General features: G+C 34.9%; 1 protein-coding gene across 5 annotated transcripts in view; it reads left to right on the forward strand.

The window, feature by feature from the left end:
• The window catches only part of TUSC3 (tumor suppressor candidate 3), a 309,201-nt gene that overhangs the window by 190,403 nt on the left and 90,909 nt on the right, over positions 1–27,889 (forward strand). The window contains 4 exon segments of one of the 5 annotated variants that reach the window (NM_001266279.1): positions 2,441–2,515; positions 7,183–7,273; positions 15,877–15,941; positions 22,295–22,544. In NM_001266279.1, coding sequence (NP_001253208.1) covers positions 2,441–2,515; positions 7,183–7,273; positions 15,877–15,895 — 185 coding nt within the window. In that variant the 3' untranslated portion in view covers positions 15,896–15,941; positions 22,295–22,544. 5 annotated transcript variants of the gene reach the window in all.

Consider the following 27,889-nt stretch of genomic DNA (forward strand, 5'->3'; position numbering starts at 1 on the left):
ATACATTTATAGGGACATCTTATACTTGGGTGACCATAGTTAATGCCCAGTAAAATATACTTTTCCCTGAGTTCATGTCTTTGTGTATGAACCGATACATATATTTGTGTACATGTGCATTTGTGTGTATAAAATTGGACCGTAAGAACATGTTAACATATGGCTTTACTCCCATTAAAATTGTCATGCATTTTATTTTGTAGGCTTTATTTTCCCCAGTAATAGAAATACTGCCATTTCCCCCATGATTCATTAATGGAATAGAGGAAGCTGCTTAGCAAATGGAATCATAAGATGAATGTATGTTTTCCTTTTAATGTCTACATAAATTCACCTTAAATGCCATTTATGTTTTGAATAGTTAAAAATGTCATAGCAGCTGGGCACGGTGGCCCACAACTATAATCCTAGCACTTTGTGAGACCGAGGCAGGCAGATCACTTGAGGCCAGGAGTTCAAGACCAGCCTGGCCAACATGGTGAAACCCCATCTCTACTAAAGTAGTAAATCTATCCAGGCATGGTGGTGCACTCCTGTGATCCCAGCCACTTGGGACGCTGAGGCATGAGAACTGCTTGAACCTGGGAGGCAGAGATTGCAGTGAGTCAAGATCCTGCCACTGCACTGCAGCCTGGGCTACAAAGTGAAACTCTGTCTCTAAAAATTTTTTTAAAAATTTAAAAAGTCATAGTAAAATAATCTGCAGTTCTATTTGAATTATTAAATATGTGTATTTAAATGTGTAGATAAAAATTTATGCATGAATATAAAAGGTATTACAGAAAAAATGATTAAAGGGGAAACTCAATAACTCCTTGTTAAGGATCCATATCAGTCACATCTATCTGTTCCAGAAAACTGATAAGAACAGTTTTAGTGAAACAAGTTTTTAATTTTTATCATGTTGTTAACAATGTCCAATGTCTATGGATTCAGGGTAATGTATACAAGTAGATGGTCCAAAATACTTCAAGAATACAAAACAGTCATTCTCTTAAAATATTCTTTTCAGGCTACTGCTACATGATTGAAAGGCAGGAATTTCATAAAAGTTTCCGTGTTTTTCAAGCTGTGTAGCAGGGATCTCTAGAAGTTTAGCGCTGGTCTATGGTATGTATGTGTGTGGTGGGGAGGGGTGACACTGTGCAGGGGTGGCAGGGGCTTTTTCGCTTGTATATGTTAGGCTTCCAAACAGGTTTTCATTTTCCTTTTTCCTAGAAAGAGTTCCAATGATAAAACAAATACAATAGTTTGAAAACCATTTGTATAGAGAGGTCATGGAAGCATAAATGCCTTAATAGAGAAGTCAGGCATTTATCATTATCCAGAAGTTGGATAATACGGTCATGAAGATGGACTCAAATATGAGCATTATAAATAATCAGAATTTCAAAGACTCAGAGGAAATGTTCTCTGCAGAATTTTCTCACACCTCCTCCACTTGATCGTATATTGCCCAATATTATCCTTTGAGCTTTTGTTGATAGATCCAACACAGGAGATTTATTGATGCTGTTTATACGCAAATAGCAGTAGAAACAAATACAATGGAATCATAATGAAATTAAGCAAATTGAGGAAGTTCTGGCCTGAATTGTTTTATTTTTCTCTTCAATTTTTAATCCATTAATCGCTTGGGCAAAATACGTAATAAATATATTTTCAGAATTGATGAGTTCTAAAAACTTAAGAGTCGATGATGTCAAAAATGTTGTAATAACATGGCAAAGAATGTTTTTATGAAGGTGAAAATTTCCCATCATTTTCTTAATTCTGGCATTATTCAACATAGCATGAATATATCCATCCTGTTGGAAGCAGGTATTCAATACAAAAGTAATTTTGTGATCTCATTCTTAAGGTATCAGTTAGCTGACTAGCCTCAGGGTCCTGCTAGATTCATTAAATTGTTTTATTATAATGTGCTCATTTGCTTTTGTAAGATTTTTAATTTTATAGCCCCAGATTTTCAAGTAACATGACACCTGAGCTTCATAAAGATTTCAGCTAAACAAAATCTATGAAAAAACACATTGAGAAGAAAAAGCTGTGTGCACACAATGAAAATGAAATGTGTCAATGACATGAGTCATCATGTCTATAAGCAGTACATATCTTTATGTATAATGTGAAATGTTGTAACTGGTTTTGAGAGTCCATATAGTTTATATGTGCTATGAAAACCCTGGAATTTAAGAACCTTTAGCATTAGCTTCTCAATATATCACAAATTGAACTTTGTTATAAATTTTTTTAAAATTATGGCATATTTGCTCACGCAAAGAATGGTAATTTTATCTTTATTATAAAGATAATTGATTTTATTTACCTCTTTGTGCACTTATAATTTAACCATTCTGGAACATTGTGTTCAGAGCCAGAAAAATTAACAGATTTTATTCACATCTATTGTCTATGGCTTCCTTGACAACTACTGCAGATGCCGCTATCACCATGGGGATGGTTCTTCTAAATGAAGCAGCAACTTCGAAAGGAGATGTTGGAAAAAGACGGAGTAAGTCTCTGTGTTGCCATTTTTGTAATTTCGTTTTAGTCTTAAGATTCATTTAAGTCAAATGGGAAATACATAAAAGCCCTTTGTAAACAAACTTCTAAAGAAATGTTCTGGTTTGAAGAAGATTTTAACTTTTTTCTGTTTCTGGGATGTGTTTGTATACTTGCAAATATATTTCTTCCAAAAGCGGACGGGGTAGTTTTCTGTGGAATTGCATATAAAGTGGAGCTGTCCTTCACCCTTGTCAGGGTGCTTTAATCCATCCCTGCGAAGCCATAGTGTTTGTTGTAATTCCACGCGGCAAAGAGAGATGGAAAATTCTGGGGACAGAGTCTTCAGATATTTTATTGTCATATAACATACTCTCTCTGCTACAAGAATCAGGGGTGCACTCAAAGCCTGACTTAGATGAAACTTCTGCATAGGTATTGTACACTGACATATATTACCTTTCCATTCGTTCCAAAGCTTCCTTTAACATTTTTTAAAGGGCATCTGTTGATACTGTCTCTTCCAGGGTCTTTGCCTTTTCCATTGATACACCAAGATTTACAGCTCCATCAAGTTTTCCAGCATTATGTTTTTAAGCAAGTTAATTCTGTGGTTTTTCTTTGATGGGACCATTTCTCGCTGAGTTGTAGAAAAAATATGAGGTTATTGAGAAGTAAAGAATTTTCTAGCAAAAAGAGAAGAACACACAGGGAAAATGTGCTCTGAGGAGCAAAGGACAGTCGCTTGTTTCCTGCCACAGACCTTTTTATAATTAATATCAAGTCCCTATATGATTTGATATGTCCACAAACCTATCAGTTTTTCTATTATTCTTTGCATTTCTGAACTCTTTAAAAACCAAAATTTGTGTATGAGCAGCATAGGTATCTGAAAGAGTATTTATTAGGAAATTTAAAATAGAAATCCGGACTTCGTGGGTTTTTAGCTAGGGTGACATGTGTATAAACATATCATAGTGCTTTCTAAATACTTAAAAGTCTTAGGGGTTGAAATGTTTTTGATGTAATACACAGTTTAGACTGCCCTCTTTTCCTATGGTATCATCTATTAAAGAAACTACAAAAGAAATGAGCACATTATCAGGTTGAATATAATTTTATTTATGTATCTTTTGAATAAACATCATGTCCTGAGGATTGACATTATCCCTATGAGGACATACTATTTTTTTTTAAATAATTTCAACTTTTATTTTAGATTTGGGAGTATATGTACAGGTTTGTTCCATGGGTATTTTGGTTGATACTGAAGTTTAAGTACGGATCCCATCACCCAATAATGAGCGTAGAATGCAACAGGTGATTTTTCAACCTACACGCGCCTCCCTCCATCCCCACTCTAGTTGTGTCTGTTCTCATCTTTATGTTCATATGTATGCAATGTTTAGCTCCCACTTTCAAGTGAGAACATGTGGTATTTGGTTTTCTGTTTCTGTGTAAATTTACTTAGGATAATAGCCTCCAGTTGCATTCATGTTGATGTAAAGGACATGATTTTGTTCTTTATAGCTGCATAGTATTCCGTGGTGCATATATACCACATCTTCTTTATCTAGTCCATCATGGATGTGGTATATAGGCACCATGGAATCGACGTGGGTTGATTCCTTTTTTTTTTTTTTTTTTTGCTATTGTGCATAGGGCTGCAGTAAACATAAGAGTTCATGTGCCTTTGTGGTGGAATGATTTATTTTCCTTTCGGTGTATACCCCGTAAGGGGATTGCTGGGCCAATGGTAGCACTACATTAAGTTTTTTGAAAAATCTCGAAACTGCTTTCCACAGTAGCTGCTCTAATTTATATTCCCGCCAACAGTACGTAAGCATTCCCTTTTCCCTACAACCTCACCAGTATCTGCTTTTTGACTTTTTAATCATAGTCGTTCTGACTGGTGTGAGATGGTATCTCATTGTGGTTTTGATTTGCATTTCTCTGCTGAGTAGTGATAATGAACATTTTTTCATATGGTTACTGGCCACTTGTATGTCTTTTAAGAAATACCTGTTCATATCCTTTTTCTGCTTTTTAATAGAAAAAAAAGGATGGGGTGGGTTTTTGCTCATGGATTTAAGTTCCCTGTAGATTCTGGATACTAGATGTTTGTCAGATGCGTCGCTACCAAAAATTTTCTCCCATTCTGTAGGTTGTCTGTTTACTCTGTCTTGTTGTTTTGCTGAGGCTCATTAATCAGTCCCACTTGCCAACTTTTATTTGCAACTGCTTTTGGAGACTTAGTAAAAAAAAATTCTTTGCTCGAGCCAATGTTGAGAAGGGCATTTCCTAGGTTTTATTCTAGGATTTTTAAAGTTTTAGGTCTTACATTTGAGTTAATTTTCACATATATGGTGAATGGTAGGGGCCAAGTTTCATTCTTGTGCATATGGCTAGCCAGTTATCGCAGCAACATTTTTTGAATAGGGAGTCCTTTCCCCATTGCTTGTTTTTGTCAGCTTTGTTGAAGATTGGATGGTTGTGAATGTGCAGCTTTATTTCTGGGTTTTCTATTCTGTTCCATGGGTCTATGTGGAGGACATCCTCTTAATTATGTGTTTGTTGTATATCCTGTCTTAAGGTAAATAATAGTAAGAAATCTGTAGTAAATTTTTAAATCTTAGAACATTTATTATAATATGATACTGAATTTATTAAATCACCATTTCCAACTTCCCTCTTTGTAGATGTTTCTTTAACTCCAGCTCCCACCCACACCTAAATTGTTTATTCATGTTATGTGTGTGTATGAGCGTGAGCTGGAAAACATTTTAAAACTTTTAAATTACTCCTTTTTGATGTGATTTTTGTTTTTGATGTGGCACAACTACTATGATTAGTGTTTCCCAGGTCAGAATGCATCTGCCTCACCACAGCATTTTCTTTCAAAAGGTGGAGTATCTCATGTGACTACCATGGTTCCTTTAATAGTTACTAACCCCTCACTACCCTCAGTTCCTCTCCCTTCCCATATACAAGTACTTGAGTAGCATTATTTTGTTCCACTGCAGAGGATCAAGTAATTTTCTTCTGTCTTACTTGATCACATATTTCGAGCCTCATTTCCCATAGAGCACAACCCAGGGGAGCTACTAAAAAGGAGCAAAGGGAATGAAAAGAGTGCTTTATTCTTCTTTTGAAAAATAAAAAAGGAGATGGAAGGAAAAGAAAGAAGTGTTAGATAAAATGCCAGATTTGGGAAAGTATAGAGTAAATCATTTTGTAATTCATGATGGGTTTAGTAAGATTGTTCTTCGCAAAGTTGTTATGCTGTATCTGGGTCCTGGTGTCTGTCATATGGGGATATTCTATAATTTTCAAAAACTTATTTTCTGATATTCACAAACTCATTTTTTGGTTTATTTTCTCCTAATATTCATTTGAAGTTCAGCTGCATGAGTGTTGTCTGAAATGAAATGTCAGAGGCTACACTTGGATGCTATTAAATGCTTGTGATGTTTCACAATTCATATTGAAAACTTAGAAGATATTCCTGCAGAGTTGCATAAAAACGGACACATTTGCAGACCATATTTTGACAAAGCTGTACCTTGTGTACTCCATGATTGCCAGAATTGCAGTTAAACTTGGTTTCATTTATATATTGGAAAAAATTTTAAAAATCATAGTTCCTTATAGAATCATATAGATCTGTTTGATTTTCCTTATTCTGCTTTAGTGTTTTTAATCTTTTTTATTTTACAAATAATTTCAAATATTTGTTTAGAATTCTCTGAAATAAAAGGTGTATTGTGCAAATATTTGTTCTTAAAAGATGTTCAGATATTTCTTGAGATTAACACTAATTTCTACTTACAGAACATATTTAAGTATTTAAATTTTATAAGCATGTTTAGATTGTACTAATAATTGCAATGAATCTTGTTTAATTAAATATCCAAAATATATGTGCAAAAGAAACATTTTATTATTCATCTGCTTTAGAGTAAAATCTTCTCAATCATAATAAAAAGGAAATGAGAAAATAAAGTACTTTTCCTATTGTTAGCTTTCCTGGGACAGAGGAATATTGCAAACCTAGACCACAGCACATTTGACTTTAACATGTGCCCTCAGTTTGTTTGTAAGACAGACAACATTTTGACACTATTACCTGCCATGGAGGGAGTTTCCTCCCCTCTGGTTCTCACTTAGACCGTATTTTCTCTCTCCGAGCTTTTATTCCTTGCTTTCTATAACATGCTCTCACTGAGGCGATACTAACGAATACCTAAAGTTACTGCTTAGCATCTGAAAAGATTAAAATTATATTAAGCATTTTAACAATGCAAATGTTCCTGCTAATATAGCCAATGCTTAATAATGCAAGAGCCAATAATCTTGTTTGTGGTTTATAACATGGTTTGTTTTGATCACTCTGGGGCATGTTAGTACTTGTAAGAACTCTATACGAGAAGAAAACCTCCAGAAGACTTAGATCAGTCAATCTTGTTGTTTTCATACCCCAAATAGTACATTTTCATTGAGAAGAATGTGGAAAATATTGAACACATTGTATTGTGGATAATCTGGTTTGTTGTACCTGTATGTGCCATGAACTATTAAATGTAAGTATACTGTAATTGAATGCATTTAAAAATATAAACAATTGGGGTTTCATTTGCATATTTTTAGACACTAATGGTATTTTCTGTCTATTTCTAGTAATTTGCCTAGTGGGATTGGGCCTGGTGGTCTTCTTCTTCAGTTTTCTACTTTCAATATTTCGTTCCAAGTACCACGGCTATCCTTATAGGTAATATCTTTATACTAACATGAATGTTTTTAACTAATAGAACAGAATTTCAGTGGTTAATATATAATTAAGGATGAATATAAAGTTGCTGTGTAATTTTTAAATTCAGTTAAGCAAGTGTTTGAGCACCTGCCATGTGTTCAGCATAGTAAAGTACACAAAGGAGATATACGACATACTTCTTGTTCCCTGACAGCATATAGTTTATTTTTAGACATACATATTTTTATATAACAAATGAGGTTGAAGCTCATTTTGTTGACTTCAAAATTTTATCTTCCCTTAGTTTGTCATGATTTTGACTTCATTCGCAAGATGGTTTTCTCATATAATTCACTGTTCATTGTCTAATAAACTTTGTATTATCTTTGGAATTCTACAAAATTTTCACTTTTCAAAATAAGAGCCAACATGAAAGGGAAAAATTAAGTGATAAAATAATCTCTGGTCATTATAAATCATAATGAGTATCTCGTAAAATTTTCTACAAATTGTCATAATTGGAGATGGAAAGATATTGAAAATTCAAAGACCACATTATTATTAGCAAACTATACTTTCACTAAAGCACACTGTAGTAGATGTGCCAGATTACAGTTGTTCACTTTATGAATTAGGCCTGTATTCATTCTTGAGCTTTTTCCTCCAAGTTTTCTTAAATAACTTTCATTTTCTCTAGGCAGTCCTTCTTTTAGTTTAGCTCATCTCTCTAAATGAGTAAAAGCTCAGTATTTCCTTTTTCAGAGATTTTGAAGATTCTGTTTAGGTAATAGAACCAGTGATATGTTGATAGAAAATAAAAGCCTCTCAAAGCCTACATTTCTCCTGCCTGTGAACAGTGGACATTTTTAGAACATTTCTACACAGATCATAGTAACAATATATAGCCTTATCAGGGAGAAAACTAATCCCATAAAAGGGAGATCTAACCATGGGATTATAACACAAGAATATGAGTCTTCAGCCCCACCCCCTCTATTTTCATAGATGGCCAGAGGTACATTTCCAGTTCTCTTCTTCCCATAGCCATTAAAAATAAATATACTAAGGGAATGGAAGGAAATATGGGTATCAGATTTCCTGACACCCTGCTTGCCATGTAAATTTTTAAAAATACCAGTTCTGAGGACAGCAAGAGTTATGAGAGAGGCAAGCAGAGTCTTCAGGTTTTTCATTTTATTCTTGATTTAGATAGCCAGCCAATGTTGGTGTTGATAATGTGAAATAATCAAATCTAAGATTAAGTAATACCCAAGAAAGGTGAAGTTTTCTTTTTTCTTTCACGCTGCTCTAGGATTGGGAATCATGTTTCTGTATGATTGGTACTTAGTTTGACATGTGTTCTATAATGGAAGATGTAAAGTCACAAAAATAGAAATACTCTATTTCATCTATGATGCCAAAAACACTTGAAAATTAATCCATTTTCATCTCTAGTACTTAGTTTCAAAGGAAATACATACCTTTTTATGAAAAGATAAACTATACAGTAAGTGATACTGTGAGATTCTTAAGCCCTAATTAGTTGACAGGAAGTAGGGAAGGGTAAAGGGCAAATTCTAACTTTCCTCATATATCAGAGCATGTAATGATACCAAAATATCATTCCCTATCTAGATTATTATCTGACACAGCAATATAATTAGGAAAAGTGCAGAAAAAAAATATTTTACTCATTTTTTAATAATGTTGCATTTGACAGTACTATTTTTGTTACGATATGAAGAGTTTAAGTTTGTACTTTTTTTTCAAGTAGTAGTTGTCATTTAGTGTAATAACTCTCCAGTGCTCTGGGGTTTTGTGGCTGTTTTTTAACTGAGGTTGGACATAGAAATTACCTGGGGAGCTTTTCAAAATACATATCCTTGGCCTCTCCATAGATAGGAATAGTAAGCACATCTGAACCAGCATATATGCCACTTACATTATTTCTGTGTAAATGTGTCATTTGAACATTCTTCTTATGTAACCAATCCCACACTCCTGTCAGCTCCCCACCAACCTAACAGGAGATGGATTTGCCTTCAGCAGGCCTCATAATGCTAGAAATATAGATGAAACTCTTGTAAGAAGTCAGAGATGGAAATTACGCCTTACAGTGGTTTGTGAATGTGAAATTTGACATAGTTTAGATGAAAACCCTAACAAGGAGCTGCCAAGAATCAGAAGAGAGCCTATCAAAGAAGCTTGGGACACCAGGTGTGCTAAACAGTGTGCCATGCTGTGTGGAGAAATGGCAGGCAGGCCTCTGACTGCTGTAACAGCTCTTCAGAGTGCTCCATCATTTGCTGTGCTATTGTGTGGATTTACCAGATTGACCTAGACAAGCTAAATAGAGTTTGGTTACTCTGTTAGGCAATTTTAGATTCAAGAAGCCAAAAGGCAATCGGAGTATGTTAGATAATGGGAGGTTTATCGGAGAGAGATACGGAGAAGCAAGGAAGACAATTAAAAACGTAGTTGCCACATAGCTAGATCTCACAGATGTTGGAAAAGGTTCAGAAAATAGGTCATTCGACAACAGAAATCCATTGCTTCAGAAGTAACTCAGTGACTAATCTCTTGCTCCAATTCTTCCACTATTATTACTGAGTAATGTCTGTATACCATTCTCTTCAGCTGATTAGAGCCTTCTCTGTCCCTTAGACTCCCACCTATGCTACCGGTTCTCATTCTTTCAACATGATTTTGTGCATTTTCTTTTCTAAGAGGAAGGGAATGATTGGCTAAGTTTTTCACTCCCCAGTATTGGGCATCTGATGTAAGTAGAACTTTCACCCCAGTCTACCTCCTATGCCATAGTCTATCCTCTGGAGTCCTTGAAGGTGTCTCCTTTACCACCTTTTGTTGGAGCTATTCAAAGAGCCCAATGAATTACATTAATTTTCTGTTTTCTAAGCACATCCAACAGAAGCCAAATACAATGACAAACACCTATGAAAGAAAAACACCAAATATGTGAACAGAGTAGTATTTAATTCAGCTCATGTATTTGGGAAGAAGGTGGTCAAGATAGATCTTTGATCCTAAGAGATGGTTCTCAAAACTCTGTGGCTTCTTATTCCTACACCATGTGCAACTGAGTCAGAATCTGCAAGTGTGGGTTTTAAGAATCAGGTGAATAGTTACCCAGGTGAATCATATAACCATTTTATGAGCCTGTCTTAGGGAACTAAGTGATAAAGGATTTCCCAATTGCCTCTCAGTTTTAAATTTGAGTTGTTAAACAAATGCTTTATAGACATGCCATGATGTTTACTGTGAAGTCATTTGTTTGGAGAAAGTACATACAACCGTGAACCAGGGAATAACAGTGTAAAGTGTCAAAAGCTAAGTGGCAGATCTGTTGTATGGAAATAATTGAGAAAGATCACTGTGGGTTTGAGAAAGGAAGGCTCCAGAAAAAGGCTTGAATTAGGCTAAAATTCAACAAAGCATTTAGACAAAGAAGAGGGGCTCAAGATTTCATGGACAGAAAGTCATAATTTGTATACAGAGGAATGGGAAGAGAAATATGTTCATGGTATCTTCTGAGGATTATGAGTATACTAAATAGTGAACATGTTTCTGGCTTAAAATGCATTAATTAGATAAAGAAGTATATGAAAAGGAAGATATATACACAAAAGGAAATATTCCTAAGCAATTTGGGTGAATTTTACGACAGTTCTCTAATTCAGATTCTAGAAATTTGCAAAACTAATAATTATTTTTCCAGGTGAGTTTTTGGGATTTTTTTTTTCTGGAACATCATAGTGTTCTGGGATTTTAGTACTGCACAGGATCATAGAGATCATATCGTTATTCATTTTACAGATGCGACAAAGAGAGTGTCTCTATTTAAAGACAGAAGCAGAAAATCTGACTCTTAGCTCACTTGTCTCTCCTATGCCATATTTTGTGTAGAAAAATATGATTTGTATATTCATATAAGTGGAAAATTATCCCAGAATCAAAGTTGAAAATAATGTGATAGCCAAAGCCTCTAAGAAAAATGTTGACAATTAGATAAATGTTCAGCACCAAGATAATAACTTACTTTGGCCTCTGGAATTAGTTCGAGAGATGACGATTTTACTCAAAAGGAAATCTACAGAAAAACTAAGGGACACTGACAAAATCTACTTATTAAACAAATTTAAGTAATTTTTATATCTCATTATTTACTAGTGAAAGCTGCTATAGTTTACATAGATGTGATGCCCTTTTTATATTTTTTAATCTTTATAATACTCTCTCTTCATGTATCCTCAGATCATATCTGAGATTGTTCTTATGAATTTCATGACTTTGTTATCGAGCTATTGTACTGTCCAATTTAAATAATCCCTGTAATTATAGCTTCCCAGAGCACATTAAAGCCTTCTAATATGTCCCTTCAGCTCTTTTGAAAACTGTCATTTATCTGTTTTCCTACATTCTATTGATATACTGGGAAATTGTTTAGCTAACTTCCATAAATCCTTATGGTGCTCATAGATAACCCTTCTTATGATCATTCATATTTGAATTATTTTGCTCTCAGGTTTACATAGTATAATTTTTCCCTTCATGACATTTACAGTATCCTTCCAAACCAACAAAATACAGTGGACAGGGGAGAATTATGAACAAAAACAAGTTTTCCATTTAAAAAGTTTTAATCCCTTTTGTTAGTCTAGCACATGTATATATGCTAAAGTCAACTTAGTAATAATATATTTTACTTTGAGTCATCTTTTTATTCCATGGCATTATTTTCCTTTTAAATAAGCTTTCGTTTCCTTCTCAGTTGTTTTATCCATTCTCTTGTGAATGATTATGATAATTCCCTGACAAACAGCAAAAACAAATGTTACTAAAAGACTGCAGAGAGTATATACCAGACATTTGGGTACACCCTGAGCCAAATTACAAAAAGGTGACAGTACAGGGAAAGCAAATATATATCTATTCAATTAGTTAACTAAAGAAAGAGCAAAGGTGATGGCAAAAGCAAGTGTCAAAGAGGGAACAAATGAAGAAGAAGAAGAAATAATTCTGATACTAGTTGAAAGGTGACATGCTGATAAAGAACAGAAAGACCTTTTCCCATAGAATTATCCTGTGATGAACATAGTACCACATTGTTCAAAAATATTTTTGTATTCCTGGAAGCATTTACCTGTGGCACCAGCATTGTATGTTTTAAAAACTGCTCACATCAGATAAAGGCAGTTTGTAGAAAATGAGAGAATGAGATGCAGAAAAGAAGTATTCTAGGAAGAGGAAAATCCACAACACATATTCCAGAAGGTATTTCCTGGCCTTTGGTACTTCTGCAAAGACATTTGTAGATGTCCATTTTCTAAGAGCATTAGACTGTAAAATAGTAAATCGTAAACCCTAGGAACCCAGACCTGAACCACTCCAGCCATCCAAGACAGAAATACATTGAAGTAGGCTGACAAGAGGAGAAAAATAGTTTCTCAACCAAGACTGTATCCTTGGCTTTCCCAGTTTTAACAAGAATACATGTTGCAGAGATCAATTACTAATACAGATGCACGTTGTTCTTCACAGTAACTCTTGGGAAGCTTCCTACTTCTACTTTAGATCATACCTGTACTTGGGATAAGACACTTGAGTTACCCTTCAGTGAAAATGCACATTTGAACATAACACCTTCTACTTTTTTTTTTTTTTTTTTTTAAGAAACTCACCTTTCTTAATGGCCTTTAGCCTCCAATGCCAAAGTAGTTGCTTGGGTGTTATGCATCCGCCTTTTAGCCCTCAATGTCTTCATTTTGAATTTTTCTAAATTATAAACTGTTGTGGCACTGATACACAGGACTATATCCATAATTATCTTTATGTACAGAACCATGATCATAATTGTCTTTGAACTAATTTTTTTACATTCTGTTTTATTTAAAATACAGTCCTTAATTTCTTCTGTATGAAGTGATCCTGTTCTGTTTATTCATTTTTATTTTAATCTTAAGCCTTATAAAACCTTAAACATCTATGCCTTTCATATTTTTTCAGTACTTCATAGTACTTTCAAAATTGCTGTTTTCTTTGCTGATACATGTACCTGCTAAAGGGATAAATATCTACTTTTTTAAATATTTATCCTATATTCTTAAATCTTCCCTAAAGTTTACCATTAACACTTTACAGCATGAATCTGTTTCATGCCATTACTAAATTCTCTCAGATTGTCTTCTAAATTTAATACGCAAACTTTCCCGATTGGAATCCCCAGTGTGCTGGTTACTGACTGTGTGACCTTGGGCAGGTTAACTTTTGTCAACCTAAGTTCTCATTTATAAATGGAGATGATTTGTCATATGTCGTTCAACTATTACAAAGATTCCATGAGAGAATGCTTGCAAATCACTTAGCACATTGCCTGGTACACAGTACTAATTATTTAAATTCATTTTTATTTAATCTTTTGCTATAAAGTTTTCCTTTATGCTAAAGATTAAGTAGTTTTGTCTTATTTTTGATGAATGTAATCGGGCTCCTGAGTCTCTTGAAGCTGTCAGTGAAATAGGAGGGTTACTATGAATTTGATCTAATTACCATCTGAGCCATAGTTCAGAAAGGAGGAAATACTACTTCAGTAGTAGCACGGAATTCATTTTATATATTACATGAACTTTGGTGCTTGCCCCATTTTCTAAGAAGAGCAAAGTGCTAGCAAGGACATCATATTCTTCACATATGGTTAACTACCTTATCAATATTTTTCACTGGCACTCTGTGTTCACAAAAGTTTCCTTTAGAAGATGTCTGTAGTAACATCTAAGGTACATCAAGTCTGTTTTCTCTGTTAGGAAAATAACATGAGACATTTCTAGTAATTCTGTCACTTTGCTTCCTAACTGTTCATTAGACTCTGTCTTAGACAGGTAGTATAATCTAACAGAAAAATAACAGTAATTAGGAGAGGTCCCGAGTTCAAGGTTGGGGTTTCATTCTGTGTATTAGCTAGAGCTCTAGCTCTGCATTTAGACAAATCTAGGTTTGAATTTTGGTTCCTCTTAACTTTGGGGCTTAAAGTTAGTTACTTAACTTCCAAGTCTCATTTTTCTGCAGCTCTAGTTACTTCTCTATCTATCTATATTGAACTTGGTTAAGCCTGTTTCTGGATCTGGAAACTTGGTATGATAAAACCTACCTCAATTTTATGGGGATAAATTATATAATCAATTTGTAGTCCCTGAAATGTAATGGGTTCTCAATAAAAAGTACTCACTTTCACCTACCTCCTCTTCAACTGTACTAGCCACGTCAGCAATTGACTATTCAGTCGTACTTTATTGCATTATGTTTTTCATTAAGTATTCATTTACAGTTGTTTCATGTGTTTGTCTTTTTTTCTTCTAGATTATAAGGTATTTGTGTCTTTGATAAATACCTTTTATATATCTCCAAAGTGCTATGCACATAGTAGGTGCTCATCATATACTTGTTAGTTGAATCTGTTTACTTGAAAACTTTATTCCTTGTCTACTTCCATTAAATGCAATCGGAACCATTAAAATAGAAATATAGTGAAGATTACTGGCTTGCCCCAGCTCCAGAAGATGCAGTTCATATCAGATGACACCCCCTGGAGTTGTCAGGTTGTTCTTCATAGCTGAAGGTGTGTGGAAAAATTAGTTTTTCCCCAAACTTGAGCTCTAAAGATAACTGTCGTGGCTGGGAGTGGTAACCTCAGGCCTCATGCCTAGCACTTTGGGAGGCTGAGGCAGGAGGATTGCCTGAGGCCAAGAATTTGAGACCAGTCTGAGCAACACAGCAAGATGAGTCTCTACAAAATAATTTTAAAAATTAGCCTGGCATGGTGGCACATGCTTGTAGTCCCAGCTGCTGGGTAAACTGAGGTGGAAAGATCGCTCGAGCCCAGGAGTTTGAGGCTGCAAGTGAGCTATGAGTGTGCCACTACACTCCAGCCTGTGCCACAGAGTGAGACCCTGTCTCTAAAAAATCTTTTTAAAAAAGAGGTATTGCCGTTCCAGTTCTGAGCTGGGTGATATCAAGTGAAAAACAGAATATATAAATTAAGCTTATAGTGGACACAAAGTGCCTTCCATTGTATTAAAACAAAACTGATAGTTCCTAATGTCCTTGGTTACCTTGAGATGAACAAAAATGGAATGGTACTCAGTAAGGAAATGTACAGAATAACAGCTAAAAATGAAAGGCATTCATAACAATTTTGAAGAAAGTATGATAATGAACAAGCACAGCAAGACAAAAATTCCAGAATGTAGAGTGTATAGCAATATTGCATTCATTTGTACATCTTAACAACCTTAAGCTGTACAAATAGAACAATAATATCTAAATGGTGTGATCAGCCCATAGTACACATCATTGATGAGAATTTCACTGGTATTAACCTTTCTCATACTGAGTCCTAGCTTTGTAGAATGACTTATAAAGGTCCAAGGATTTAGAGATGATTAAGAGATAAGCTGGCATTCTGTAAAGGCACCATTGTCTATCCCCTGTCTTATCTAGATAAAGAATGTAGTGCTAAATCTTGTAATAATATTGTACAAATGGAAATTCAATCTTAAGGATTATTTTTTCCATATTGTTGTATTTCATTGTGGTGTATTGGAAAGTGATCTGGACTTTGAGTGAGAAGATGTGATTTGGACCATGGCACTTAAAAACTCTATAACCTCAGGCAAGTCTTTTAATCTTCTCTGAGCCTCAGTTTTCCTCATTTTCAAATATAGAGACTATAACATTTATCTCATAAGACAAGTTTAGTAAATTACTGTTTTACAAATGTAAGGTAACTTAACTTTTAACTGTGAGATTCCATATTCCAGTCTTACATTATTATGTTTATCTGCTCTAGGAAAAAGTCCTCAGATAAAAATTTCTACCAAAAGACTGACACGTGAAGTTAATCATTTGACAGATGCAATCCTTCCACTCCCAACAAATATACTTTCTTAACTTATGTATGTTATCACTTAGGGGAAAAAGGCAGTCAACAAATATGTTTAATTCTGCCTAAGAAAAATGTAGCCAAATCTTTTTTCCCATTAACAAATAATGTAAGTCTTAATATACAAGGTTAATAAAAAATACAAGTGTTCCAGGCCGGGCGCGGTGGCTCAAGCCTGTAATCCCAGCACTTTGGGAGGCCGAGACGGGCGGATCACGAGGTCAGGAGATCGAGACCATCCTGGCTGACACGGTGAAACCCCGTCTCTACTAAAAAATACAAAAAACTAGCCGGGCGAGGTGGCGGGCGCCTGTAGTCCCAGCTACTTGGGAGGCTGAGGCAGGAGAATGGCGTGAACCCGGGAGGCGGAGCTTGCAGTGAGCTGAGATCCGGCCACTGCACTCCAGCCTGGGTGGCAGAGCGAGACTCCGTCTCAAAAAAAAAAAAAAAAAAAAAAAATACAAGTGTTCCAAACAGTTAACTTACTGAATACTTTAAAATCAACATTTGCTAAATTCAGAAACAGATAGTAGGTTCATACACACACACACACACACACACACACACACATATATATATATATGTAAAATATAAATTTACGGTAATTTTTTGCAGAAAATTCACAGTCCAGTTTTTGGATCCCACACTACACATCCCACCCCCTCAAGCCCAGAAAACCAAGGGTCTAGGCTAACACACACATCAAAAGCAGCTCTAGAGACTTAGTTCCATTGTGGTAATACAACTTTCTTACTCTGGCAGAAACTCCATACCATTCAGCAACCCACTGAAAGCAGGGCAGGAGGATTACAGGCGTGAGCCACCACGCCCAGCCAGGCCTAGATTTCTTCAGGCCTTTTTGGAAGACAACTTGTTTCAGACTCGAAGACTTTTCTGGGTTTAGTAATCTTGTGTTACAGAGAAGAGAACCCCAGGACTTTCAGCTAAAGAATTCTAGCTAAGGGCTACAATGTCCTTCTCTCTAGCATTCTCATAGAACACATGTGAATGTAAAGATTAGAAGGAATAAGTCAGTGAGTTGCAATATCCACAAGGTCAATGGATAGGAATGAAAATTCAGCCACTGGCTTGTCTGTTTGGTGAACAACCCAAACCTTTTTTCCCCTTTGCACTTTTTTGGATCCCAAATGAAATCTGAGCAACTGCCCCTTACCCACATAAGTGATTTCTGTGAGACAGATGACATTGTGTAACCACTGGGTCTCCCTGACTTCCTCCCCAGTTTGAGAACAGGAAGAGCAGTGCCCCGAAAAATTCTGTTGAGCTGAAGATATTAGAATCTAACCAACTCCCACTTGGACACAGTACATTTGTTCCGGAACACTGTGTACATTCTGGTTTTTCCAAATATGAGAAACAGATGGAGTCATTAATTCAACATAAAAAAAAAAAAAAAACCCAACAGCAAGCCATTATTTGCTACCTGTTCAGATATTTCACAGAAAGGGAAAAGCAACAAACAAGCTTTTGATATATCCTCAGTCTCCAGTAACCACCAGTGACCAAATCCAAAGTTCTCTTCATGTGACCTTTCTAGCATTTTAGTTGACAAGCCCCTCTTGGAAAGTTTATACCCTAGATTTTGTAACATGACTTTCTTACACCTTCCTTTTTTCTTTGAGATTATTTCTCAGTCCTAAATATACATTATCAATTCCTGACCTTTGTCCTGAGATCCAGAACCAGACCTGAATATCACATTAACAGTTCACCTCACTATGTTCAAAAATCATTATCTGCCTCCAAATCTGTTTCTCTGTTCCTTTTCCCCATTTTCCCTGACACTGTCATTCTCACAGTCATGCAAGACGGAAATCTTGGAGTCATTTTGTCCTCATCCCACATCCTCATCCTGCTTTGTGTTATTTGGTCTACATTACTTTTCTCTTCCCACAGTTGCTGTCTTAAGTACGTTGTATCTTTTTCTGACTATCACCGAACCTCCTAAATTGTCTCCCAATGTCTAGTCATTATCCCCCATAATCCATCAGTTATTGTACGGTAGTGTCAGAATTGTTTTAAGATACGCACTGATTATGTTGCTTCATTAAAATTCCTTAATAGCTAATAAAAAGGAGGAGGGGAAAGCTAATACATGTTCCTTCTAGAAGATACAGATAGATAAGCAAAATGAAGAAAATATATTCATAAATCCCAACACTCAGGTCATCAACTATCAGTTTAGCCTGTACATATTTTGTAAGCTGCTTATTTTTCTTTTATACATCATGAGCATATTCCAATGCAGTTAACTACATTCTACAGTATATATGATTTTACTAGCTATATAGTAATACCATTGTATGAATTGCCACAACTATTTTAACTTTCATGCCATTCAGCTTTTTATGGTATATCCTTCAGTACACCCTCTGGTTTAATACAAGACTCAGTAACTGCTGTCTGTGTTCGTTTATCCTACAAACTAAGAATGGCTTCTACAGTTTTAAATCATCGGGGGGTGGGAAGTCAACAAAGAATATTTTGTGACATGAAAATTATGAAATACAAATTTCAGTGCCTATGAATAAAGTTCCATGGAAACGCAGCCAGGTTTGTTTTATGTGTTGTCTGTGGCTGCTTTTGTACAACAGCTCAGTTCAGTGGTTTCAGCAAAGACCCGTGGCCCACCAAAGTTTAAAATATTGACCTTCTGGCTCTTTACAGAAAATGTGCTAACTCCTAGCCTAGCCATGCTGAACACAACACTGAGTATGTTCTCATACTTTGATACCTGTCTCCATCCAGCTTCTTTGGTCTACGCTGCTGTCCCTTTATCTTACTTGTTCTCAGAGTTTTGCTTTTTCAATTCTTGTAACATCATCATCATATCAAACATGTCACTGTATCATACTTAATCATACCCAGGTCTTTCTCTCCTTTAGCTAAAAGAAACATAAGGGCCACGACTTTCAATCATTTCATTTTCTGCAACACGCTTCTATGCACAGAATTCTAGTACACAATACTTGTTAAATGCTGACTGAAACAGACTTCTGGGGGCCCCGAGTTTAACACTTGCATGTTTCTCTAGAAAAATATTTTGAATTTCAAGTAATAAACTTGCTAATAAACCTATGGAATATGACTCCTCAGCACATCAAAGACAATATTTTCATCTAAATCGTGGTTTTCTACCATGAGGGAGTGTTGAGGAGAGAGCCAGCCTCAAAGAGAGAAATGGTTTGAAGTTGTCATCCCATTCCTTCTTTGTGTAGACAGTCTCTCTCTGCATCCCTGATGGACTTTAAGCAACAATAAAGTGACACAGACTAGAAAGGAATGGTTGCTTCCCTTAGGCTAGGGGAAGTGGGAGCTTCTGAGGTCACATTTGTGCTAGTCCTAGCCTTCTATCTTATCCCTTGTGTGCAACTTGCTACTCTTGCCAACTAGCTTCCATTATCTGTTACCACCTGAGTTACAGTTGACCATGCATATATTCACTTCAGAATAAGCAAATAAGCCAGTCACAGCAATCAGTGCTATGCACATGCTGACTACTACTGTGAATAACTACAGTGCGATTCATTCATGACTGAGAGTGGAGCGGACTCCATACAGAAGTTAATGGTGGTACCCAAGGCTGCTTCTCACTGACTCTGGAAGCAGACCGCAAAACTGAAAAGCACACATAAGGGGAATACATTGTTTTCAGTATTCTTGACAGTTTTTTTTAAAAAGTATGATACAAAGGCATTTATACATTTTTGTGATAAGCATTATTAGAAAAAACAATATCCAAGCACTATTGAACCATAAATCTGTAAGAACTATTACACTGTTAGATTATGCAGCAAAATTATTAGACAGATAAATGTGAAAAGGGAAAAAATACACGTCCGATCTTGATTAGAAATGAGAGACTAATTTCTCGAGTGATAATAATCAATATAAAACATTCATACTGGAACATACCTTGGACATTGTTTATATAATGAAAATAAAATGAAACCTAAAATACTGATTAGAGAACAGCAGTCCATACTTTTCTCAGAAACGTTTGAACCAGCCAAACATTTTTGACATTTTTGTGCTTCAAGTGTTTCCAGTGTCTTGAACAAATAAAGACATTTTTATAACATTTTAAAATGAAAATGATAGCTTTGAAAATAAAACCATAGAAAGTACTCTACTTGTTAGATATATCCTCTATTGTAGGACAATTAATCAGTTTCAGATTAAATATATACTTGTCATTTCATGATATAAACAACTGATTGTTATAACAGCTTAAAATTACTATTTCAGTTTTGAAAACCATAAAATGAAAAAAACAGCATAACTAAAGATTATATTAATAAAGTACTCACAGAGATCCTTTTACTCTGATTATACTTAAGTATCATAAAACTCCTAAAAAGTTAAAAGGTATAAAATTACCATTACAGATCAAATTAGTATTTTTGCTTTCACAGGGGTAATATCGTTAGCAATAATAAATATTATCTTTAGTGCTCCATAACTCGAAAATTGCAGATCCTTTAAAAACTAAACAACAAAAAGCTACAAATCCTTACTTTTAAGTATCAGTTTATTTTATGATTAAGGTTTCTTTTTTCATTAACCCTCATTCTTCAGTTAGCTTCATCTTCAGAGCAAGCTGATGATAGCTTGCGTGCGCTAGCAGGATGAATGCTATCTTTTCAAAACATAATGCCACAATTAATCTACAGCTGGCACATCTATCTGCTTTACCAGCAGTGTTTTTAAGGATCATGTGTATTGAACAGCAACTACAGCTTAAGACCCTGACGAGGTTTACTGTTGACATTCTTCTTCATGGAGATGGTCACCCTTATAGTACGCTTTATTCATTACTTCTTATCTTGAAAGTAGAGGTGATGTCTCATTGCGTCCTGATAGCATCATATCATTTTTATCTTCTAATTTAACAATTTCTCAGAAACAGCTAAGAAGAGTAATTTTTCTGGTTTGTACTGTGCTATGACGTTATTTACATTTTAATTGATGCTATATAATATACACTGTATATTATATAATTTAAATATATATTATATATATTTTGTTTTATACTAAAGTGTTGTATTTTAAAATATGTATTTATTTTTGCACATAGTATCACCAGAATCCTAAAATATTAGCACCGAAAAGAACTTTGGGAATCATCCAAAACAAACGTTCTTTTCACTAATGAGGAAACCGAGGTTCAGAAAGACAAAACAATTTATGCCTAGGATATTATGATTTAAACATCCAGATAATAAAACTTACCAACTTTGGACATTTTTCCAGCTACATGTTTTTTGTTATTGTTGTTGTTTTTTGTTTTTTGTTTTTAACTACAGGAACTATTGATTTCATTTTTGCTTTCATATTTAATTAAAAATTGGTTTGTCTCTGGTTGCCTTGCAAAGTTGTCCTGTGTTGTCAAGACTCAAAAAGAACATGCCACATGGTAGCAGAAAGATACAGATATAAACAAAAACTTCATAAATGTTACTTAAATTGATTTACCATCTTACAAAATTAAATTTTGTTTCATAAAGCTTTGCTTAGGGAAGTTTAAAAAAAAATAGTTATCTTTTATATGTACAAGTATCTCTGCTGATGTTTCATCAGAAGTTTTATGATTTATGTATACTCTTTTTGGTTGTTCAATATGATGAAATTGTAAATTATATTAACAAAAGACCAAGTGATTAAATTATACATTTAGAGAAAAAATATTTTTAGGACATTCAAATGACCCACTTCACATGTTTGTTTCACTCCATTCCCTTGTATTTCTTCTACATTACCATTTAAAATGCTGATTTAACTATTGCTCCAGCCAGCAGTGAGAAGAATGTTTATGTAAATTTAAACCACAAATTAAAGTTTTCAGCATCGTCTCTCACCTGACCCTGTTCCCACCCTAAGCCCGATCTGGTTAAAGGCACTAGAGTTCAGAAAAATTGCCCTGATGTAAAAATTACAATTAGCTGAATTAATACAATTATGACATTTTAATGTTATATTTACATGTGCTAATTTAGAATGGAATAAAAAGCATACTGTATTTTCCTTATGTTCAGCACATAATAATTTTCTTTCTTTTTCAGCTTTTTAATTAAATGAAGCCAAGTGGGATTTGCATAAAGTGAATGTTTACCATGAAGATAAACTGTTCCTGACTTTATACTATTTTGAATTCATTCATTTGATTGTGATCAGCTAGCTTATTCTTGTGTACTTTTTTTAAACTGTGGGTTTTCCTAGTAAATTTAATTTATAGAAATCAATGGTAGCATTTAGTGTTCTACAAAGGAAATATCAAAGTGTTTTTCAAGCCTATTATATTCAGTGTGTGCCACAGGATTGAAATAAATGACAATGTAATTATGAATTCATGTTTTAGAACTGTTTACTCATTAGTAAAGGACTGCAATGTTAGTAAAGAAAACCTATGGCATGTATGTTAAAGATTCTTAGTATTGTACAGGGATAAAGCAAATGCATGAAAATATGTACTGAAAATTAAACTTACTGCAGTTTCAGTTATAAAGGACGTGCACTGTTATAAATAGTCTTTTGTTATTATTAACTAGATAAAGGTATATAGGACAGGGAACTGGATGAGTGGTACCTATAATTTGGATGCCTAACCAAGGCCTAGAGCTTCTTCTTGAGATCTGAATCTAAAGTAAGTATGCATTAGATCAGTGTGCTTCAAAGGCATCAGACAACAAAAGCAACATACCACAACTAGGAGTTAATTCTCAAACTTTAGATGTCATCTGGGAATACAGACTTACAAGTAAGAGCAAACTTAACACGCTATGTCCATTTTCGAGGTCACAACCCACTATGTCCATTTTCCTCATGTGTTTTATGGAACCAGCTTTCCATCAAAGCCTCAATCCTCGAATCCAGACAAAAGGTGAATTATCCTAGGATTAGTGAATGATTCAGTGAAGTTTTCTTGAAAACAAATGTAGGAGTGTAACGTACTATTATGTTTGCATCCTGTTTTAGTTTATAAAGCACTTACACATAATTATGGTATTTCTTCCTCACAATAACCTTGTAAATTAGTCAGGAAATGTAAATTTTGTCTGACTTATAGAAGTGATGGAAGCTGAAAGCCGAAAATAAAGTTTATAGCCAGGCCTTAGAACTCTCAAATAGGGATTTTTATATTCTGTGGAGTTACCCAAATTATGGTTTTAAGAAAGCAGTTCTTCAGTCAGTTCAGTGTTTGCTTTCTCTTTTTAAGGTTTGTTATCTAATTTTCATTAACATTTGAATAATAGACCATGGAGGATTGTTTTCATTGCAAGTTCCAGCTGTATAGCCTCAAACAAGAAACAGGTATACAACCACTGAGTTTACTTATTTAAATCTATGAATTTCAATGAAGAATGGAAAATACAGAGGCCTACTGGGGCATGTTTATCAAGTTATATCCCAGGACAGTGAGTATGTTAGCAGGATGAATGGTATCATCTTTTCAAAACATAATATTCAGTGAAAATCACATAATTTTAAGTTTATAGTCATAATCCCAAATCTGTTACTAAAAATAACATTAATTTTCCCAGTTCTTGTACTAAGATGAATAAATTTAGTTTTGGAATAACATTTATGCAAAAGCAATAGATGACCTTAGTCATTTGTTCACTGCCTATCCCTAGCCAAAACTTGACCTGTAATTCTTAATTCATTGCAGATTTTTTACATTTTACTCAAAACTTTGGAGATTACACAGAGAATCTCAGGTCAAATTTTACAAGTATTAAACGTGTTAATTATAATCACTTTTGTTTGTATCCTTAAATCTCAGAATTATCTTGCAGTTAATATGCAGCTGATTAAATGATACTACAAATTATCTCTAATCTCACTGTAAATCTTTTAATCATATCAAAGTCAGGTCATTCTCAGACACTATAACTAAGATAAGTAGTACTTTCCTATACCATATTAGTAAACGTTTTCTAGCTCCTGTTTTGTAATTTCCTATGAGCATTTAAAATTTCCTCTGAGCATTTAAAATTAATTGAGCAATTAAAATTAAAATTTCATGGTTTAAAAAGCTGTGGCTTCTCTATAGACAACTGTTACATTAGGGAAGTGATTCTAGAGCAAAATATACTGCCTCAGTATAAGTCATTACTGAATGGAAAATGCTCTAGGCAGAATTGCGAAGAGTGGCTCAAACACATAGTTTGCTTACAGAATGTAACATGCACAAAATTACATACCTATGATGTGTTTACCTTTGCTAAACAATGAGAATTGAATAATTGATTTGTACCTGGTATGTTATATCCTCCAGTGTCATTTTTTAACCAGACTCACTGTGTGTTCCAGGCTGTCATAAAAATTGATTATATGTTTAACAATTATTTTTCTACTACAGTGGAGAGAAAAATCCTAATTATAAAATTCCACCTAAAGGAGTTTCATTTTATAATAACATCTGATTAATAACTTGTTGCGTTTTGCTCAATATACTGTTCCTGGCATTAGATATTCACATGAGTAAGCCCAGTAGCATTTTGTGCTTACTGCGGTTTTCTTTTACACATGAAGTAACATCCCTTGTCAATTACAATTCAGCAAGCATGGTGATTTGGGGAGATTAGATGTTGCTGTAACCATAGAGTTTGACAAGTATTCCCTTTCTTGCTATCACAAGAACCTCCCTAAGGGTACATGAAGGGAGTGGTTATTCTAAATAAGGCATGACATATTTTTCAACCAATGACATTAAAAATTGTGTTTTACAAAGGACTGGTCACTGGGGCAAACACATTAGCTGAAGTATCTAGGGACAAAATATTTGAATTGACGCTTGAAGACTCAATGTTCTCAGAGTCCACAAAGCTCATTAAGTTTAAAATAGTAAAACAAGGTCTTCTTCATACTCCAGCAATATACTATATTGGATCAGACCAATATATGTAATAATGTTTTCTCTCATTATGAACATTGTAGAGGATGAACATTGTAGCTACTCACACTCAAAGGGTACAAGTATGCATTCATTAGCTCCTAAATTCCCTGATATAATTCATGAGCATCTGCCATTGATGAATTTTCCATATTCCTCTATGTCTGAAATACATGCATATATTTATATCACATACCAAGGGCCCAAGTACTATATAAAGTTTTAACAAAGCATCTCACCTTCTGGCCCTAATAGGAAAATCATGTCACATTTACCCAAATGTTGATAACGTCTATCTATTTCCATTAAATATTATGCATAGATGTGAGGAAAAATGACAACAAGGAACTCCAGGTGCATACCCATCCTTAGAAAAACTGGGAAAAAAACCTGTCAGACTCCAACTTATTGGAAATTTGGTTAAAAAAAAAAAAATTTACCAAACAACTGCTTAAATTAAAAAGGCAGCTGAAACTCAGCTGGATAGCTTAATGGCATTTTATCTTGATTTGCCCTCTTTCCTCCCCAGTCAGGAATGGTCTTGAAGAGTGCAGCCTGCATTCCTTATGTGGGCTCCTGGTTTTGGAGGGACCAGAATAGACCCCATTCTTAAGAAATGGTGTTCGCTTTGACCTATCTAGGGGCTTGCCTTTGGTTCATGTAACTCAGAAGTCTCTCCAGGTGAAAAACTGACTGTGCTGAGAATGATTTCTTGAAAGTAAATGAACAAGCCACTGCTGCCTGGAGAAGAGATTGCAGTTGGGACAAATAGCCACACACTGAAAGCCTGGAAAAGAGAAGCTGGGTAGTGAAATAATTTGGAAAATAAGGACTTGGAAACAATCCTACATATAACAGGGACTCTGGAAGGATGTACCCATACCCAGGGCAGGATCCATGTTCAGAAAAGTCCTGAGAAGATTCTAAGCTTTCACCTCTTGCTGATACGAGTATTTACACCCAGACCAAACAGGAAGTGAAGACTAAAACAGAGTTGTAAACAGCCTGGATAAGTGTTGAAGGAGTTCCTCAATAGAGAACCTGTCTGTAAAGGTGGGGAGAGTATGTTTTCTTTTTATCCTTTTTTTTTTCTTTTGTCTCCAGGTATTTAAGGAAAGTTCTGTCAAACTACTGACTGACCACTAAGCTAATGGAATACATACTACACAGACAACACGTGACAGTTTAGAAAAGTCACTAAACAAATCACTACTGCACAAACTGCAATTCACAACAAGCCATGATGGCAAAACTTGGGGAGAGGGCAGAATCTAGTTTCCAGAGTTGCCACATTATAATGTTCAGGCTATCCAGTTTATAAAAATTTAAAAACTGAGGCATATAAAGATACAAGAAAGTCATCTTATTCACAATAAATAAATTAATAGAAACTGACCCTGAGGCAGCACTGGCACTGGACTTGCTAGACAAGGACATTAATGTCTTCAGCATATTCAAAGAGCTAACAGAAACCATGGACAAACAACTAAAGGAAACAATGATATATCATTAAAGAATATCAATAAAGAGATAAAAATTATAAAAAGGATAGGAACAGAGGAAGTCACATTGTCTGTTTGCAGATGACATGGTTGTATATTTAGAATACCTCACCGTCTCAGCCTCAAATCCCCTTAAGCTGATAAGCAACTTCAAAGTCTCAGGATACAAATTCAATGTGCAAAAATCACAAGCATTTGTATACACCAGTGACAAACAGCCAAATCATGAGTGAACTCCCATTCACAATTGCCACAAAGAGAATAAAATACCTAGGAGTACAACTTAACAAGGGATGTAAAGGACCTCTTCAAGGAGAACTACAAACCACTGCTCAAGGAAATAAGAGGACACAAATGGAAAAACATTCCATGCTCATGGATAGGATGAATTAGTATTGTGAAAATGGCCATACTGCCTAAAGTAACTTATAGATTCAGTGCTATCCCCATCATACTACCACTGACTTTCTTTACAGAATTAGAAAGAAACTACTTTAAATTTTATGTGGAACCAAAAAGGAGCCTGCATAGCCAAGACAATCTTAAGCAAAAAAGAACAAAGCTGGAGGCATCACTCTACCTGACTTCAAACTATACTACAAAGCTACAGTAACCAAAAACAGCATGGTACTGGTACTAAAACAGATATACAGACCAATGGAACAGAACAGAGACCTCAAAAATAATGCCACATGTCAGCAACCATCTGATCTTTGACAAACTTGACAAAAACAATGGGGAAAGGATTCCCTATTTAATAAATGGTGTTGGGAAAACTGGCTAGCTATATGCAGAAGACTGAAACTGGGCCCCTTCCTTACACCTTACACAAAAATTACCTGAAGGTGGATTAAAGACTTAAATGTAAGACCTGAAACCATAAAAACCCTAGAAGAAAACCTAGGCAGTACCATTCAGGACACAGGCATGGGCAAAAACTTCATTACTAAAACACCAAAATCAATGGCAACCAATGCCAAAATTGACAAAGGGGATCTAAACTAAAGAGCTTCTGCACAGCAAAAGAAACTATCCTCAGAGTGAAAAGGCAACCTACAGAATGGGAAAAAAAATATGTGCAATCTATCCATCTGACAAAGGGCTAATAATCCAGAATCTACAAAGAACTTAAATTTACAAGAGAAAACCCCATCAAAAAGTGGGCAAAAGACATGAACAGACATTTCAAAAGAAGACATTTATGCGGCCAGTAAACATTCAAGAAAGCTCATCATCACTGGGCATTAGAGAGATGCAAA

The sequence above is a fragment of the Macaca mulatta genome, chromosome 8 (genome assembly GCF_049350105.2).
Source record: "Macaca mulatta isolate MMU2019108-1 chromosome 8, T2T-MMU8v2.0, whole genome shotgun sequence".
Lineage (NCBI taxonomy): Eukaryota > Metazoa > Chordata > Mammalia > Primates > Cercopithecidae > Macaca > Macaca mulatta.